General features: G+C 39.2%; 1 protein-coding gene across 3 annotated transcripts in view; it reads right to left on the bottom strand.

Annotated features, from left to right (window-relative positions):
* ZDHHC15 (zinc finger DHHC-type palmitoyltransferase 15) overlaps positions 1 to 20,431 on the bottom strand; it is a 97,584-nt gene that overhangs the window by 51,272 nt on the left and 25,881 nt on the right. For all 3 annotated transcript variants that reach the window (XR_009865075.1, XM_062184269.1, XM_062184267.1), the window contains 2 exons: positions 3,620 to 3,714; positions 2,048 to 2,168 (listed from right to left, as the gene is read on the bottom strand). Coding sequence is in view for 2 of the 3 variants with exons in the window: in XM_062184269.1 (XP_062040253.1) it covers positions 2,048 to 2,168; positions 3,620 to 3,714 (216 nt within the window). In the remaining variant the exon portion in view is untranslated. The remainder of the gene's footprint in view (positions 1 to 2,047; positions 2,169 to 3,619; positions 3,715 to 20,431) is intronic.

Below are 20,431 nucleotides of genomic sequence, written 5' to 3'. Positions count from 1 at the left end.
TTCTCACACACACACTTCAAAAAGTTCATGGAGAATTGAATTAAAACATGTTTATTTTGGTGCAAAAATGTGAAATCCATGCATGGTTTCTCCATAGCATGCATTGTCCATGAACTTTTGGAAGACTACTTGTACACATGCTAGTTCCTTTTAATCATTCAAGTTTCAGCTCAAATGGCATTTCCTAGAGAAATATTTCTTATCATTCTGTAACATGGAACTGGAAACACATGCTTTAAGGGTCCCAGAAACAGTCAGCAGTGAATGAAGCACTGGCTAAGGAATATGTGGAACCTGAGAATTCCTGGTCTCTCTAAAGAAGGCTGCCACTTCTTAGCTCCAGCTAATTTTTGTCATGTGGAAATGTAGATTAGATGTTGTCAGATCATCGGAGTTATCAAGTTATCAAGAGAAACCAGAAATCTGGATTTTAAATGTGGAAATATTCTGTTTGTTAAAAAACAGTAACAAATGAAAAGTTGCAAAAGCTACATTTGAGATCAAAGTCTATCCCTGAACCCTGTTAATGACACATGCATCTATTTTGTAATCTCTTCTTATCACATTGTTCTGTTTACTACAGCCTGAAATTACATAATTCCCTATCTGCCTCCTTTTCACCAGAATTTAAACTCCATATGAGACTGTATCTGCCTGTTCAACTCTATATTCCCAGTGCTTGAGACATTGTATCACACATAGTAGACACTTCTAAAAATTAGATTATGGAAGTTTTCAAACACGAAAGTACACAAAAAGTAATAGTATAGTGAACTCCATGTACCATTACCCAGCTTCGCTAATTATCAACATTGTGCCACTTTTGTTTAACTTATTTCTACTACTAGTTTTTTACTTAGCATTTTAAAGAAAATCCTAGATATGGTGTTACTTTAAACCACAAATATTTCAGTATTCAGGAAGACCTTTTAAAAAGCATATTACTATATTATTTTACTATATTTATATATATTTTTATATATTTATATATTTACTATATTTTACTATATTTATATTACTATATTATTATATTTTCCCAATTGGCAAATGGTATCTTAATAAATATTCATTGAACAAATAAATGATGAACAAATGAATATAAGTATACTTTCCAAAGCCTTGAAACATGATCTTCCTTATTAGAAACATTAGGATGACTTGTCAGAAGAGCCTTGGTTTTCAAATTTTAAAAGGTGGAGAATTGATTGGTTCAGCAAGTACTGTTCTAGTCATGCAGATGAAACCTAAGAGTAAAATTCCATAGTGGATATTTACTCAAGAAAAATGAAGACATATCTTTGTACAAATACTTGGACAAGAATATTTATAGCAGATCAACTCATAATAGCTAAACACTGGAAAAAACTCAGATGTATATCAACCAATGAATGGATAAACAAATTATGATATATTCACACAATAAAATACTACTCAGCAATTACAGGAATGAAATATGCAACAATATGGATGAATCTCAAAAATATTATGCTGAATAAAAGAAGTCAAACACAGAGTACATACTGTATGATTCCAATTATATGAAATTCTAGAGTGGGCAAAACCTATCCACAATGGATCTTTTTCCAAGATCAGAACTGTGGTTGTCTGTATGTGTTGGGGAAGAAATGACTGGAAAGGGGCACAACAGAATTTTTTGGGGTGATGGCAATGTTTATAGGGGTTTTGGTTACATGAGTGTGCAGATTTTTCAAACCATACTGAATTATATACTTCAGATTTGTAGATATTTTGTATGTATTAAATTTTACCAAAAGAGATAAAATATTAGCTGGATAGAGGGATGGAAATGTGGACAGATATGTGATGAGGCAATATAGCAAAAATGTTAGTGGTAGAATTCAGGTGTGTTTACAATCTTCCAACTTTACACATATTTGAAGATTTTTATGACAAAATGTTTAGAAAGTTTCATAGTGAGTTTCAAAAGATGGAAGAGAAAAGCAGGGCTAGCCTGAGAATACATATGACTTAGCCTTCCTGAGATCCCTGCTAAGCTGCTTCTCTAGCTGACTTTGGATGAACTGACCTCCACTCCCGGTTCTTGTGTAAACCGGTAGTTTCTTGGCCATATCAACAAGCATCTGCTTCTGGACCTCAGGTCTCTCTTCATTTTCATAGCGCTCCTTGTCTGTATATGACAAGTGGAACTGGAACCAGAAGTGATAGACAAGACATTATTTCCCAAGGTTCATGGGATTAAAAACAACAACAGTAACTATTTAATTGAAAATTATTTGTTACCTAACCTTGTGATATTCTGGTACTAAATGGGCTTATAACTTTCTCTGGCTAAGTATATCAATGATTGCATCTGGCTTTTATTGCCATCTTCACAACTTTATGAAATAGGCAGCATTGTATATAAAGAAAATAAATCTTAGATTAAGGACCTTGCCTAAGGTTGTGTTCACTCTGTTATTTCTTTTGAGCTAAGATTCACATAATATAAAATTCCATTTTAAAGCCTACATTTTATAGTGCACAATTCATTAGTATTTACTATATTTAAATCGTTGTTCAACAATTATCACTACCTACATCCAGGGCATTCTTGTAACCCCACAATAAAATCCCATACACATTAAGCAGTCATTCCCCATTATTCCTACCCAGACCCTGGCAACCAGTAATCTACTTTATGTCTCTATGCATTAGCTTTTCTAGATATTGCATATAAATTTAATCAAAATTATGTGGCTTTTGGTGCCTGGAATCTTTCAATTAGCATATTGTTTCTAAAGTTCATCTATATTATAACCTATATCATACTGCATGTTTTATGAATGAATAATATTTTAGTGTACGGCCATACCATACTTTATTCATTTATCTGTTGATGGACATTTGGGTTGGTTTTACCTTTTGTCTATAGTAAACAGTGCTGCTATGAACAATTGTGTATAAACATTTGTTTGCACAACTGTTTTCAGTTCCTTTGCATATATACATAGGAGTAGAATTTATAGGTCACATGGAATTATATTTTTAACTTTATGAGGAACTGCATAGTTGCTGCTTATGCTAGCTGTACCATTTTATATTCCCAGTATTAATGTATGAGGGTTTTGATTTCCTTACATCCACCAGCAGTTGCTATGTTTCATTCATTCGTTTAGTTTTGATCTTCCTAGTAAATGTGAAGTGATCACAAACTACTTCATGAACACTTCGAAATGTTGCCTGAAACACATGGATTCAAGAGAACAATTCAAGTTTGAAAATGATTGACTTAAATACTGAATTTTTTTTTCTCAGTTTGTCTTCCAGAATCTTTCTGGGTAATATAATAATAGTTCCCATAGAACTGATCCAGATGAGGCCCCAGAATCCAAGTGGGGCTTTTTTTTTGTTTGTTTATTTTTCTAATTATATCATCAAGGCAGATGGTAGTTTCCTAGCCTTAAAGATATCCAGGACTGGTGATTTCACAAACTCCTTCAATTGCCTAGTCTACCATTAGTTCACCTTTGTCACTAAGAGTCCTTTAAATATTCTCTTTTGTAACAGAAGGTTATTTCTTCTTTTTGTTCTCTTCTTGCTTTATTGGCATCTCTACTTTCCTCTGTTCTTAGTCTTTGTAAGTAAACAATATTCTTACCTTCTGGTTTGGTTGCTGTGGAAGTGTAAAGATAGATTTCCAATAGGTCCAAGCAAAGAACACAAAGATGGCATGGTAGAGGATGAGGTAGATAACTGAAATTTAAAAAAAAATCAGTGTTTACACTACACTACCTTTTTATTCAATTTGCTAAGAGTTCAAAAAGACAAAGCTCAATGACGAATTTCTATTTTTGTTTTCTTATTACCACTTATTCTTAATAGTATTATTATTAAATGTTGATCCTTACCATTTCTACACGTAGTGACAGAAACATGTTATAATGTTAAATTTTGAACTACAGACTTTCTGGAAGTTACATGCCTTAAAAGTTGCCATGTGATTCTTGGAATAAAGAGGAAGCTACTTTAATCAATTGCCATTATTTCCACTTGTGTAGGTACTGAAATGTGGTGATGATATAATTTGCACAACAGTTTAGCATTTACAACATGCTTACATATATATATATATATATATAAATAAAAAATATATAAATAAAATAAAATATAAATATATATAAAATATAATATATATTTTCTCAATAATTTTGTGAGCTATGCAGGATAGGATTGATTAACTATAATAGGTAACTGATTGACCAAAAGTTACACAGCTAGTTGATAACGTAGACAGGTGTTTCCCAAAAGACTACACACATTTGAAGTGTGAGTTATACCTTTGAGACAGTTGTACAAGTGGCTCCCCTTTTTATACTCTTTGCTTCTCGGATAGCTCTTCTGATATGGAGGATTTGGGTATGCTCCACAGAGATAATGACAAAATTGAGTGAGTTCACTGTTTTATTCCAAGTTCTTGAATAGCATGATCTTATTATTTTAATCCATCAGAAATACTCAGGGAATGACATGACTCAAGATCAAGTTAATAGGACTGAGCTTATTGTACATTTACAGCTGTATTGACAAAAAAAGTCTAACTCTCTTGGTCCAGTGTTCTTAACCCTACTGAATAAGTTCTTTTAGATGTACTTGATTTTTGTTATGAAATTCCATTTTAAAGTTAACGCATTATGGAGTAAAAGGAAAATGTCCACGCCACACATATATCTCACATCTCACCTCCTCATCCTAAGGTACAACAATTTGGTGCTTGGTGTGTATTGTCACAGATATTCTTGTTCTTATATGCTTATATAAATAAAAATGAAATTTTATCATATTTAACATTTTTACTGTATTCTTTTTAAAAAGTAATACATTCATAAGGTTCAAACTTTGAAGGTTTAATAATATATTGTGACAACTCTTCCTCCTGTTCCCTCAGCCACTCAGATCTCTGCACTGGAAGTAAGAAATAGCACAGAGAGTGGCAAGATGGTGGAATAGGAAGGGAGCACACTGATAGTCCGGGAAGAGACAGTTTAATAAAAGTGGAGATACTGCAGGTCCAAGGAAGAGTAGGGGAAGAAACAGCAGAGGAAACTCTTCAGGAACTAGTGATTCACAGTGGACCTGCTTGGAGACCGTGGGAGACCACGGTTCAGGACACCAGCGGCAGAATCAACACACCAGCGCTGGAACGTGAGGTGAGCCAAACCTCAATAGCCTGAGACACTGGCGGGCAAGCAGAAAGAGGAGGCTAGTGGGAACGAGGCTTGAAACCCCGTGGGGAAAAGTTCACCAGGCTAACTAGAAGAGAGAGGAAAAAAAAAGTGACTGATATGGACACGAGTTTCTCTCTCTCTGCTCACCTCTCAAAGGCGAGCAAGACAAAGAGCAGGCGCCATTTTGGACATGACATCATAAGCGGCACGACCTCAGATCTGCACCCACCCTCAGCCAAGCAGAAAAACCTGATTCTTAAGGGGGTGAAATAACAGGAGATTAGGACCTAGTGAATGTGTGGTGCTAATGAACTGAGACTGTGAAAAAAGAGACGGTGGGGGAGAGAACTCACAGAATTCACGTGAGTACTCTCCAGAGACGCTACAATTCGGTAACCATGGCAACCCAGTGGGAGACTGCAGGAGAATTTGAGCCCACACGGAGGGCAGCACAGATTCCCTGTGTGGTCCTTGGGAAAGAGCTTCCAATCTCTGGCTCCTGTGGGTATATCATTCGCTACTAACTACCTCCAATTCCGCTCAGCTGTGTAGAATTACTTCCCTTTTGAATCAAAAAAAAAGAAAAGAAAAGAAAAGAGAGAGAGATTTACCACGCCTAACCTGGGAGTGTCACCTTTGGCACACCCTCAACCCTGAGGAACCAAACAGAACTCTCAGCCCACACCCATTTCAAGCCTCTAAGGCTCCATCAAAAGCAGAGAGTCCACTTAATACAGTCATAGTATAACAAGAAAAAACACCACAGCGAGGGGAGAAGAATCCAAAGAAAATCTCTACAATGCCAAGCAACAAATGCAGAAACCGAGGGAACAAGAACAAGGAAGACATTATGACACCCCCAAATGAACAAGACACCCCAAGCCAAGATTATGAAGATGATGAGATAGAAGAAATGCAAGATACGGATTTCAAAAAATTTATGATAAGAACAATTAGAAGTGTTCAAAAACAAATGCTTGAGCTATGGAATTCTTTACTGGACAGGATAGAAAATCTCCTTCGAGAAAATGAAATCTTAAGGAGGAATCAAAATGAAACGCAGAACCTAGTAGAACAGGAAAGTGTGATAGTGAAATCAAAATGAAATGAAGAACTCAATAGATCAAATGGCAAACACATTTGAGAGCCTTAAAAACAGAGTCAGTGAAACAGAAGAGAGAGAATATTGGACTTAGAAGGCAGAGCACAGGAAAGTATATAGTCAAACCAAAGAAAAGAAGAGGAAATTAGAAATCTAAAAAATATTGTTGGGAATCTACAGGATACTATTAAAAAACCCAACATTCGGGATCTAGGAGTTCCTGAAGGCATGGAGAGAGAGAAAGGATTAGAAGGCCTTTTTAGTGAGATACTTGCAGAGAACTTCCGGGTTTGGAGAAGGACAGAGACATCCTAGTACAGGAAGCTCATAGAACCCCTAGTAAACATGACCAAAAGAGATCCTCACCACGACATGTTGTAATCAAACTCACCACAGTGAAACATAAAGAAAAGATACTAAAATGTGCAAGAGAGAAACGTCAGATTACTCTCAGAGGATCTCCAATTAGACTCACAGCAGACTTCTCATCAGAAACCCTACAAGCTAGAAGGGAATGGTGAGACATAGCCCAGGTACTAAGAGAGAAAAACTGCCAGCCCAGAATACTATATCCTGCAAAGCTCTCATTTGTGAATGAAGGTGAAATAAAGACCTTTCATAGCAAACAGAAATTGAAAGAATTTGTCACCACTCGTCCAGCCCTGCAAAAGATGCTTAAAGATGTGTTACACACAGAAACACAGAAACACGGTCATCAATACAAAAGAAGGTAAAGGAAGGAAAACTCACAGCAAAAGATCACAGGAAGTTCAAAGCATATATTAGAAAATATCTTTGGCAAATGGCAGGGCAAAGTTACTACTTATCAATAGTCACATTGAATGTTAATGGCCTGAACTGTCCAGTTAAAAGACACAGATTGGCTGATTGGGTTAAGGAACAAAACCCATCTATTTGCTGCTTACAAGAAACACATCTTTCCAACAAAGATGCATACAGACTGAAAGTGAAAGGCTGGAAAAAGATATACCATGCAAACAGAAATGAAAAAAGCTCAGGCTAAACTTTGTGTTACCTTATTTAAAATGTTATCCTAATTTGGAGATTTTTAACAGTTTATTTCAAAATGTAAATCAAGGACATTGGCAGATGGAAAATGTTACAAGTATACTAATCTATTTCTCTTTGACATAGAATTAAAATCTGATTCTCCGTTAAAGCAATGTGTTAAAGTAACCTATTATGTTCTCTTGATGTCTGTTAAATTCTAATTGTTCAAAAACAGCTGAATTTTTATTAAGAGCTATAGGTTATTTAAATATGTGCTTATTTTCAAAGATTTGAATAATCACCTGTAACAATGATCAAATTTGGTCTATATTATGTCATGATTTTAAGGAATCTTATTTCAACCAGATATTTTGGATTTTGAGCCTTCTTGGCATTCTTGACAGGCATTCAAAAAATCAAAGTTTCAAACCATCTGGACTCTAAAATTTCCAGTAAATTTTGGACTTTGGTTTTTCCAGTTTGGGCCCAACTGAAAAAATCGAAGGACCTATGTCTCTCATCTTATAGAGACACCAACTAACCAGGCTATTTGGATTATATTAGAAGTACTGTCAAGATGTGATGTGGTACTAAATTTTAAGTTTCTATAATGGAAAATGCTATTAATACAAATGTTTGAGAATTAAAAAGTCTAATGATCTTGTGTTACTAGACATGATAGTTAGCTTCATGCGAAAGCCCCAGAGCCCTAAAGGGTTAAATACTTGTAAAATCCTACAGGTGCTTTCAAAAATACTGTGAAGTAAGCAAGGGCCTCTTGTTGATTGATGAGTTTATAATTTTAAACATGGCGACTTAAAGTCTTTTGTCATCCACAGTTATATATGATTTGCTGCTCATAAAAATAAAGCGTTGTTGCTCTGTGTTTAGCTGTCCTCCTATAGGTTCCTATGGACTTTTTCCAGCCACTTCTATTGTATTCAGTGCTTTGGGATGGCTCTGTAAACAGATGAAGCCAATAATGTATTAACAGTACCAACTGAGAGAAAGTATGGTTAACTGAGGTTACTAAAAACAAAAAGCAATTCAAATCAATTGGCAATTTACAAAAAGAGTTTAAAGATTTTAAAAGCTATTATTAAAATTGCTATATTGGTCTATTATGTTATGTTATATGTGTGTACATATTGTATGTCCACATGGGAAAATTTTATTAAGAGTTTTATTTTAATTGGCTTATAGATAAGATTGTCCATAAATTTAAGCTGCTAAAATCAATCAAAGATACATTTTAATTTGTGTGACCTGAATCTCTGTATCATATGTTTTAAACTTGTTGGTAGAAGGAAACTAAAAACATTTTATATGGTTGTGCTTAAGTTTACTGGTTAAACAAACTACACCATGTTAGATATTTAAGAGGTGTTTCCAAATACACGAATCTTAAAATTTATAGAAGGCATTGAACCTTCTGGTAAATGTTTTCTTAAGTTGTTATCTAATGGTTGAAACTGTTTGCTAAGTTTTCATGTGATATTGCTATTGTCAGCAAGCGATCTAGGACTTGCACCCTCATTTCTCTATTCCAAGCCCAACTTGTTCTTTCATTTCTCTATTCTCTTCAAGGTAGGAAACTAATTCTATTATGAAGGAATCTGTAGGACGCACAATTTAATCTTTAGACCTTATAAAAGAGATGGCTAACATTTTTCTGTAATAGCATAGCCAAAATAAGAGCTTAAATAATAATCTCATAGCTAGATTTACTTGCCATCAGCGAAGTAAACAGTAAGTAGAAAAAACCTCCCTTTCAGACCAAAGGGAAAGAAAGTTTTTAAGTGAGAATATAATTTTCCTCATGGGCATTGTCTACCTTAGAAAAACTACTACAGAACATGCCTGTGACTATAGAATTGTAGTTTAGGCCACCGAAGATTAGAGATGGGACTTGAGCACCCCCTTGACTTGCATCCTCTGGTCTGCTTTAACACAAACCAGGAGGAAAAGAAAGCTCGGCATCAGAAGCAATGGGTGTCAGGCCTATTAAGGGCTGATCTGTATAGTGATCTGCCCTCAAGGAGACCCAACAGGCCAGTCCACTGCAGTGGCTTTCAATGTGGTAAGCCTGGGCTTCAGCAGAAGTCAGCTTGTGAAGAGCCCTGGCAGCTCTGCCAAGAGTTGGATCACTGGAAATGGACCTGCCCTGGAGTCGAAGGATGCCCAGGTCAGAGCCACAGATCTTATTGGCTCTAAGCTGAAAAGCCCTTCACTCAGCCCAACTTCCAAAGTGACCACTGCAGCTGAGGGGACGGCCAAGTAGGGTCAGCAACATTGCAGGCAGGACTGTAAATTTCTTGTTAGAGATGCCACCTGCCTTTACCTGGCCAGCTCTCCTCCCAGGCAAGCTAAGTAATGAAAGTCAATAGGGTGCCTTCCCCTAGGAGGTTCACACCTCCCTTAGGATATACCCCATGTGAAGAGATAGATAGGTCTGGGCCTCTTAACTTACAAGGCCTAAAGCCCACCAGATTATTATCAAGCCCCCTCTGTCAGGTTCTACTTGCCTCTCAATCAGAAAACTTAATTGTAGCTTAGACAGCACCTTTCTTAGCTCCTCTAATAATGACTCTGTCCTTTGTTCTAGACCCTGTCTAGTGCACTTGGACCTCATTCCTTTTAATCATAACCTCTACTCTACCACCAATGGCTCTACTTCCAACCTGTGTGTACTGATGGTCCTCTTCCCCACTTAATGCTGTATAATTATTTAGAATTTCTCTATAAACCCCTCTACCTACAAAAGATGAGTGACTTTTCTCCCAGTCTTGGCTGGAGTCAGCTTTAAGCCACATCCATGAAACTGTCCCCACAAGGGTCCAGAGACCCCCCCGATTTCCTCTCCTCTATGAAATTCTATCATTACCTAGTTAATGCCACTCTTAGGATCATTGGTTACTATTCTCACCCTTTTATACTACAGTGTCTAAGTGTTTACAGCAGGTTATAATGTAACAAACAAAGGCCTTCAACAACCAGGCGGTCAACCAAATGCTGCTACAAGGATATACTCGGCTCCCCACCCAGGAGACAGCAGCCTGAGACATCGCCCCATGCCTGCGAAGAGTACCTCGTCGCCCCACGTCAGCAGGAAGTATCTCTAAAGACAGGTCATCATCCCTCTACCCCTCCTGGACTTTTGGGACTAATGTAATCCCATACAACTCCTGCTTTATAAAAAATAAAGGGGGGGGGGGCGGAGCCAAGATGGCGGATAGTGAGGACGTGCGCCGTAGTTTGGGAAAATAAAGTTTCATAAAAGTGGAATTACTGTAGCCTCAGGAAAAGACTCAAGAAAAAAACTGCAGAGGAAATGCTTCCGGATCTAGTGGATGTGACACAGAGGACCTACAGGGAGCCCACCACGTGGAAACTCAACCGTGGGAGAGGAGCCGCAGAATCTTGCCAGCGCGGGAACGGGAGGGAGGTAAGACAAAGACAGCAGAAACCCGAGACATTGGGGGGGAAAAGCAGAGGACTCTCTTGTCACTCAATGAGCAAAACAAAGAGCAGGAGCCATTTTACATATCTAAAGCGCAGCCACAAACTCAGTAACTTCGGAATTTGGTGAATCTTGAGAACACATTGAGGGCTGCATAAACTCTTTGTGTGGTCCCAGGGGTAGATCAAAGGAATACTCACAGAGGCCAGATTTCAACTACCCTCAATTTCACTCAGCCATTCGGGATTACTTCCCAACTGAGTCAAAAAAAAAAAGAGAGAGAGAGAGAGAGAGCGTGATCCAGTAAGGAGCAAGGGAGTGAACAATCTGGGTGAGTCGCTTTTTGCACAGCCTTAAACCTGAAGAATCAAGCAGAGCTCTCTGGCCACACCCATCACAGCCCCTAAGGATCCATCAAAGCAGACAGCCCACTTAGAGGCATAGTATAACGAGAAAAAAACACCACAGCAAAAAAAAAAAAAAAAAAAAACATAAATTATCTCCAACATGCCAAACAACAAACGTAGAAGCCGAGGTAACAAGAGCAAGGAAGACACTATGATGCCTCCAAATGAACAAGACACGCCAATGCAAGATTATGAAGATGAAGAGAAAGAGGAAATGCAAGAAGCAGATCTCAAAAAATTGATAAGAACATTAAGAAGTTCTCAAAAACAAATTCTTGAACTACAGAAATCCCTAATGGACAAGATAGAAAATCTCTCTCGTGAAAATGAAATATTAAGGAGGAATCAAAAAATAAAAGGGGGGAATGTTAGGAAACTGGGGCAGTTTTAGCCAGGTGGCCACATGGCCCAGCTACCTGAGCCAGGCTCCACCCCCCATCCTAATGTGATTCGCTGCTCCTGCTTCCCTGCCCGCCCTCAGGCAAAGTTTTAAAAGGGCCTGTTCCTGAACATGTGCTCTCTCAGCTCTTCCCTCCTGCTCTCTTGGTTCTCTCTCTTGGCTCTTCTCTCCTGTGCTCTCTTGGCCTCTCTTGGCTCCTCTTGTCTCTCTTCTCTCTCCTCTCTGCTCTCTCCTCTCTCTTAGCTCCTATCCTCTGTTTCTCTCTTATACTCTCTTTCTCTCTTTCCCTTCGCCGCCCCTTCACTCTGGTCTGTTGGGTGTTTCCCAATAAACCCTTTCCCTTAAGAAAAAAAAGAGGGAGGTGCCTTTCTCTGAAGGGAGGAGAGAACTTCCACTTTGACTATGACCTTGTCTAAATATGATCAGAGTCGGCGAACTTGGAAGGCTTCCATAGCCTTGGCAACTCATGACGAGAGCCTAGGGTGGTTACTGGCGCCATAAACCAGAGTGTCAATTTGTTAAGTCAACAACAGGAGTCACTGTGCACTTGCTCCTCATGTGGGATCTCTGTCCTTAGTGTGCTGTACATTTTGATTTAATGCTATAACTAGTACTCAAACAGTATGTTTCACTTTGTGTTTCTGTGTGGGTGCAAACTGTTGAAATCTTTACTTAATATATACTAAATTGATCTTCTGTATATAAAGAGAATTGAAAATGAATCTTGATGTGAATGGAAGGGGAGAGGGAGCAGGAGAGGGGAGGGTTATGGGTGGGAGGGAAGTTATGGCGGGGGGGGGGAAGCCATTGTAATCCATAAGCTGTACTTGAGAAATTTATATTCATTAAATAAAAGTTAAAAAAAAGAAATAGCACAAGGATATGACTTTACAGTGTATCTTTTCAGATTTTAAACACATAAAATCACCAAAATAGTACACATTCTCACACAAATAGTGTCATTCTATACACATTTTTTGTACCTTACTTTTTTCACTTACTGTGATTGTTAGTGATTGTTCCACTTAATGTAACTTGGGAGAGCGTAAGCTTAATAACGCTCCTTTAAAAATGTTGCTTGAATTTCCATTGCATGAATGTACTATATTTAACTTGACTGTGCTAGCAAATTAGTTTTTTCTCTTTTCCCTTACTAATACAAATAACCCTTAAATGAAAAATTTATATATGAGGAAACTTCAAAAACTTCATGGAAAATGGAATTAAAAGATAAGTTTATTGGGCCTGGCACTGTGGCATAGCAAGTGAAGCTGCCGCCTGAAGTGCCAGCATCCCATGTGGGTGCCGATTAGTGTCCTGGCTGCTCCACTTCCAATCCAGCTCTCTGCTATGGCCTGGGAAAGCAGTGGAAGATGGCCCAAGTCCTTGAGCCCCTACACCTGCTTGGGAGACCCAGGGGAAGCTCCTGGCTCCTGGCTTCGGATCAGCCCAGCTCCAACCGTTGTGGCATTTGGGAAGTGAGCCAGCGGTTGGAAGACCTCTCTCCCCACGCTCCGCTCTTTGTAATTCTGTCTTTCAGATAAATAAATAAATCTTTTTTTAAAAAAAGAAGTTTAATTTGGCACAAAAATGTTTTAAATTCATGCAGTTTGTTTTTATAATATACATATTTCATGAACTTTTTAAGACTCCTTGTTTTTTTTTAAGATTTTATTTATTTATTTGAAAGAGTTACACAGAGAGAGGAGAGGCAGAGAGAGAGGGGGAGAGAGAGAGAGAGGTAGAGAGGTCTTCCATCCGATGGTCCACTCCCCAATTGGCTGCAGTGGCCGGAACTGCGCCAATCCGAAGCCAGGAGCCAGGAGCCAGGAGCCAGGAGCCAGGAGCCAGGAGCTTCTTCGGGGTCTCCCATGCAGGAGTAGGGGCCCAAGGACTTGGGCCATCTTCCGCTGCTTTCCCAGGTCATAGCAGAGGATTGGATCAGAAGTAGAGCAGCCAGGACTAGAATCGGTGCCCATATGGGATGCTGGCACTTCAGGCCAGGGAGTTAACCCACTGCGCCACAGTGCCGGTCCCAAGACTCCTTGTTATGTCATCAACACATGAACAATGAATATCTATAGGATCAATTCCCTGAAGTGGAATTGCCAGGCCAAAAGTTATGCTCTTTAGTAGATACTGCCAAACTTTGACTAAGAAATGTTGTATTTAATTTATATTTTGCTATCAATAAGTGAGAGTGCCTCTTCCTCCACAGTCTAACCTTTGTGCACTGTTAGCAGATTTTTAAAAAAAATTTTAGGTAAGACCTTTATATTGTTTCCTTATATGTTATCACTTACTAAGATTTTTTTCTTTGATTTTATGAGTTGTATATGGGGAAAATTCCATGACTATGTAAGTTAGAGGGGTTATAAGAGCATGTTACACTGAGCTCCTTCAGTATGGAATGGGAATATGGAAGCTTTGGTTTTAAAGAGATTAGGAGAAAATTATTATTTTTTATTTTTTAAATATTTTATTTATTTATTTTTTAAAGATTTATTTATTTGAAAGAGTTACACAGACAGAGCAGAGGCAGAGAGAGGTCTTCCATCTGATGGTTCACTCCCCAATTGGCCGCAACGGCGAGAGCTGCGCTGATCCGAAGCCATGAGCCAGGAGCTTCTTCTGGGTCTCCCATGCGGGTGCAGGGGCCCAAGGACTTGGGCCATCTTCTACTGCTTTCCCAGGCCATAGCAGAGAGCTGGATTGGAAGAGGAGCAGCCGGGACTAGAACTGGCGCCCATATGGGATGCCGGCGCTTCAGGCCAGGGCGTTAATCCACTGTGCCACAGCACCAGCCCCATGAGAAAATTATTTTATGTTTACTCTCTCATTATGCACTTCACTGGTAATGAGGTTAACCAATTTGGATAATCTGAACATCCAAGACCTAAGCTCTTGCACTTTGCAGTATTTTAAGTGCATTAACTATACTTTTTATTCCAATGATTAAGATAGGAAGCATGGGGCTTTAACTTGGTCCAGGTCTTACTACACATTAATAACTGGTTTTACCATGGGGACTGGAAACAGCTAGCTGCCATTCTTGTATTTTAGGGTTTCACAGAAGTTATGATGCAGATGGGTGGATCTTGAGGCTAAATGACTAAGTGAAGGTCATTCAGCAGATTGGTAGACTAGGGACTGCACTGTAGATTCCATAAAAATCTTTGAGTTGAGTGAGATTGTAGAGATCATCTACTTTAATCTCCTCATTTTTCAGAGAGGTAACTGAGGCCCAGAGAAAGTAACTGGTTTGATAAGGATTACCCACCAAAATTATGGAAGCTATGGAATCAGAATCCAGGTTTCTTCACTCCCAGACAAGAGCTCTTTCCCTTAGAGCAGCTAGTCTCAAATTTCAGCCTGCCTCAAAATCACTGAATGGACTCCATCCAAAAATGGAGTCCAAGAATCTAGCAACTCTCTCAAGTGATTCTGAGACAGATGAATCATGAGACACAGGGCCTTAAGAGGCCATTTGCTTGTCTAACTATCATCCTAAGGAGGATGATTTTCTCCACCATCCCTATCAGACAATTACATCATCTTTTCCAATAGCTGAAGTGAGTATTCTTGAATTAGGGGAAGGCCTTATGATTCCCAATTTTATGTTTCTCCCCCTCTCCCCAGTGTGCACACTTCCATTCCTTTCTGCCTTAAAAAACGCAATATATTTATTTATAATAATTTATGATATCTAGAATAGTCATCATTTTAAGCTGTAGATACTGAGACTTTAAGTGTGATGCTCCAGTAAGGTTTCAGATCCCTGGAGAAATCCAAACACTATGAACTGTACCCTTGAATTGCCACTACTCCTTGACATTGGAATAAAATGAAAAACATCTTTTTTAAGTAAACAAGCAAAGCAGAGCCCTTCAGTTAGCTGGCAGTGATTAAAGCCAAAAGCCCAAAGTCTTTTAAGTGTTTTTTTTCTCTTTTCTTCCACAAAGTGCAAAGGTTTGCAGGAGTAGAAGAATTCAGCCATAAAAAACATGGCCTCCTGCCAAGGAAAAATCAACCTAACCATACAGTTATTCTGAAATCAGTTACTGTACTGCAATGTTAATGTCCCATTATGTGAATAGCTTCTGAAATGAGAATGACTACTTGAGCTTTTTTTCTGAAATAATGATTCATAAACAACTTGGTAGAAATTATGGAATCTGAAATTACATGGTGGAGGTAGCATAAAGTTGTTATTAGCAACATCTTTGGTCAGCAGGGTGTTTTTATAGCTGTTGCTCTCAGGAACTAGTAGGAAATGAGTGATTTTGTATGTGTGTATATACGACACCTGGAAACACATCCTTGTGTGAATAAGAATGAATGTAGCAAGGTATAAAGATGTACACCAAAGTAGGGGGGGAAAGTAATGCAGCAGACACACACACACACACACAAACACACACATATATCTCTACACATGTAAATGCTAAAGCTGTTGCTGTGGCAATTATCCAACATACCTCTTTTCTTTAAAAGCTCTTTGTTGGAAACAACCGATGCTGGCGAGGATGTGGGGGAAAAGGCACACTAATCCACTACTGGTGGGAATGCAAACTGGTAAAGCCACTATGGAAGATAGTTTGGAGATACCAAAGAAATCTGAATATAGCCCTACCACACGACCCAGCCATCCCCCTCCTCAGAATTTACCCAAGGGAAATTAAATTGGCAAATAAAAGAGCTATCTGCACCTCAGTGTTTATTGCAGCTCAGTTCACAATAGCTAAGACATGGAACCAACCTAAATACCCATCAATGGATAAAGAAATTATGGGATATGTACTCTATGGAATACTACACAGCAGTTAAAAAAAAAAAACAAGAAATCTGGTCATTTGCAACAAAATCGAGGAATCTGGAAAACATCATGATGAGTGAAATAAGCCAGTCCCAAAGGGACAAATATCATATGTTCTCCCTGATCTGTGACAACTAATAGAGCACCTAAAAGGAAATCTGTAGAAGTGAAACTCACACTATGAGAAAGCAATGACTTGATCAGCTCTTGTCCTGACTGTCAAGGAACAGCTTACTATTTTATTCTTTTTAGTATTTTATTTTTTTACTTAATGGCATTGGTTGAACTCTTTACTTAACACAGAATTATTCTTAGGTGTTTAAATTTAACTGAAAATTGATCCCTGTTAAAAATAAGAGTGGGAATAAGAGAGGGAGGAGATGTACAGTTCGGCACATGCTCACTCGGACTTACCCTTAATGGTAGAGCTAGAAACGTGCCATGGGACTCCAAATCCCATTAAGTTGGCAGGTACCAATGCCATCTTACTAGTTAAAGTGATCAGTTTAAGTTCATAATTGAACATAAAATAGGATTAAGTGTAAACGGGATCACATAAATAAGACCAAGGGTCTGCTAATAATAATTGATAGAATTAAAAAGGAGAGAATGATCCAACATGGGAAACAGGACACACAGCAGACTCATAGAATGACAAATGCCCTAAATAGCACTCTGGTCTCAGAATCAGCCCTTAAGACATTTGGATCTGGCTAAAAAAGCCCATAAGAGCATTTCAGGCATGGAAAGCCAAGACACTGTGGCAAAAAAATGACCTACATGAAACATCTCTGTGAGTGAGATCCTAGTGGAAAGAAGGGGACATCAAAGAAGGAGGTACCTTTCTCTGAAGGGAGGAGAGAACTTCTACTTTGATTATGGCCTTGTCTAAATAATGTCGGAGTTTGTGGACTCATGAGGCTTCCATAGCCTTGGCAGCTCATGACAAGAGCCTCGGGTGATCACTGACATCATACATAAGAGTGTGAATTGTTAAATCAACAACAGGAGTCACTGTGCACTTGCTCCCCATGTAGGACCTCTGTCCTTAATGTGTTGTACAGTACTTTATACTTTGTGTGTCTGTGTGGGTGCAAACTGTTGAAATCTTTACTTTCTGTAGAGTTGATCTTCTGTATGTAAAGATAATTAAAAATGAATCTTAATGAAGAATGGGATGAGAGAGGGAGTAGGAGGTGGGATGGTTTGGGGATGAGAGGGCAGGTATGGGGGGAAGAACTGCTATATTCCAAAAGTTGTGCCTATGAAATTTATATTTATTAAATAAATGCTTTCTTAAAAATAATACATCTTTCAAAAAAGAAATTCATCTTTAGGAAGTGGCTAAATAAATGATGGAATATTCTTATATAGTTTTAATAATGAAGTATGTTTATATATATTAACAAGAAAACATATACGACACAGAACTGAGTGAAAAAAATCAAGCTATAGAATAATATGTACACTATCAATCCCATTAATAAAAACCAAACCTATATAAAAATGTACATTGATACATATATCAATAAGTACATTGATACTTATATTTTATTTATATGTAAATTCAGAGAAAAAGATCTAGAAGAATATAAATCAAACAAACTAAATATAGTAGTTATCTGTAAACAGTGATAGAAGATGGAACAGTGTGAGGAGGACTTGAAATTTTTATCTTACACATTTCTGTACTGTTTGAATTTTCAATAAACATTATTTGTAACAAACAATAATAAGAGCCTTTTGGAACTAGGAACCTCTAAAAGGGGCATTTCTGTGGTCCCCAAATCTTTATTATAAAATAGTTTTATAATAACATAAAATAGTATATTATTGAGAACACTGATATAACTACTGAAAACAAAGATTTCCTATATAGTCTAAAGATGAATACAAAAGATCCCATACTGTGGCCCTCAATTTTCACTCCTGTTTCCCTCTTACCCTCCTGGTGTTTAACATATCATCAGTAAATTAAGGTCAGGATAATAGAGAAGCTGACACAGAACAGATATTTCCATGCTTTGGATTTTCAAATGGAAACCTGGTTAAGTTCTTGTATCAGTTTTCTGGGGCTCCCATAATACAGTATCACAGACTAGGTGCCTTAAATGACAGAAATTTATTTTCTTACACTACTAAAGGCTAGAAGTCTAAAATCTAGGAGTTGACAGGTTTGCTTCCATCTGAGTCCTCTCTCTTTGGCTTGTAGATAGCCATCTTTTCCTGGTATCTTCATGTGGTCTTTCTTTCATACATGTCTATGTCTCAATTTCCTCTTCTTACGGGGACATCAGTTTTATCGCATTAAAGCCCACCTTAGTGACCTCATTTTAACTAAAGTTACATCTTTAAAGGCTCTGTAAATACAGTCACAATCTGAGGCATTGAGGAACATGACTTCAACATAGGAGTTTTGAGATGACACTAATCAGCCCATAGTAATTGCCTTATTTAGGAAGTACACCTATTTCTGAGAAAGTAAATGATTACGAGCAAGGGCAGATGTCTGGCCTAACACTTAAGGTGCTGCTTTGGATGTTCACATACCATACTGAAGTACCTGGGTTTGAGTCCTGGCTGTGCACTCAATTCTAGCTTTCCATTAATGTGCACCCAGAGAGGCAGCAGGTGATGACTCAAATAGTTGAGTGCTGTCCTCCACATGGGAACCCCAGATTGAATTCCCACATTTGGACCAACCCTGGCTGTTGGGGGCATTTGGAGAGTGAACCAGCAGACAGGAGCATGTATTCTCTCTCTATGCTCATCAAATAAATGAAAATTAAGAAAAAAAAGAATTATAACTGTAGGGAACCAGACCGGAGGAACCGTGCCCCTAAGATGGCGCCGACTCCCTGCTTCCGGGTTCTTCCTCATCTCAGGGAGTTCCCGCTCTTGCTCGCTCCTTCCCGCCTTAGATTTCCCGCTCTAGCTCGCTCCTTCCCGCCTTGCCACGAGATTGTCCTATCCCCGCGCTTCTAGCCTATCACCTGATTTGTGACGTGTATTGTGCATATAAACCCTTGCTACGCGGGTGTAAGGGAAGTTCCTGCCCAGAAGAGATCGAAGCTGGATCTCCTGCTTGCCGAGCAATAAAGGAACCCCGTGCAAAGTGTTCGGTCTCTGTCTCTTGCTGGACGAGGACGGCGCCGAGCAGCTGGTGGCCCGTACGGGGAGCTTCCTCTACGTTGCCCGGTAAGTAGAAGGTAAGCGAGGTCAGTCTTACCGTCTGGGCCCCGCGAGTGAGGTATATCTCGTGGTTGGAGGGTGGACGCACCCTAAGATAGCGGACGTGTTTCCCCGCTTTAAACTGAAAGAATAGCGGACGTGTTTCCCCGCTTTAAACTGAAAGAATAGCAGACTTGTTCCCCCGCTTTAAACTGAAAATAAGATAGCGGACGTGTCTTCTCGCTTTAAACTGAAAATGGGAAATTCATCTAGCCATTCAATGTTGCTTAATCCGTTAAAAGCATTATTGCGTAGCAAAGGGATTAAGGTTTCTAAGACCACACTTGTCAGGTTCCTTGGAAGTGTTGATTTCTTTGCGCCGTGGCTCACCCACGAGGGCCAAATAACTCTTGAGTCTTGGGAGAAATTAGGAAAGGATCTCCGGCGCACAGTTAACGATCCCCAGGAACCCGATATCGACCCCGTTGTTCTCCCCTTATGGGAACTACTGCGGGCGTGCCTCCAAGAGGAGAGGTCGGTGGGAGCGGACCGCCCGACTCTTACGGCGGTTCGCGAGGCTCTCGAGGAAGTTCGTTCTCAGAGCTCGGACGGCGCCCGGGACCTCATACAATTTAAGGACACGGGATGCCAGACTTCCTCACTGGCCTCAGGCTCCGAATGTGGCTCCGCCTCCTCTGAGTCTGAGGGGGAAGGGGACGGCGATCCTAAATCCCCGCCTCCTACGTATGCGCAGCTGCGGCAAAAGTTAAAAGATGCCTGTTTACGCCCTCTAGTGCCTACGGCTCCTCCTATCGATGTCGTGCCCGCCCATCAGATTAAAGACGCAGCGCCTCCTACTGGCGGTCATGTAGGCGTGC

This window comes from Lepus europaeus, chromosome X (assembly GCF_033115175.1).
Source record: "Lepus europaeus isolate LE1 chromosome X, mLepTim1.pri, whole genome shotgun sequence".
In the NCBI taxonomy this organism is placed as follows: domain Eukaryota; kingdom Metazoa; phylum Chordata; class Mammalia; order Lagomorpha; family Leporidae; genus Lepus; species Lepus europaeus.
This window is presented reverse-complemented; position numbering and strand designations above follow the sequence as displayed.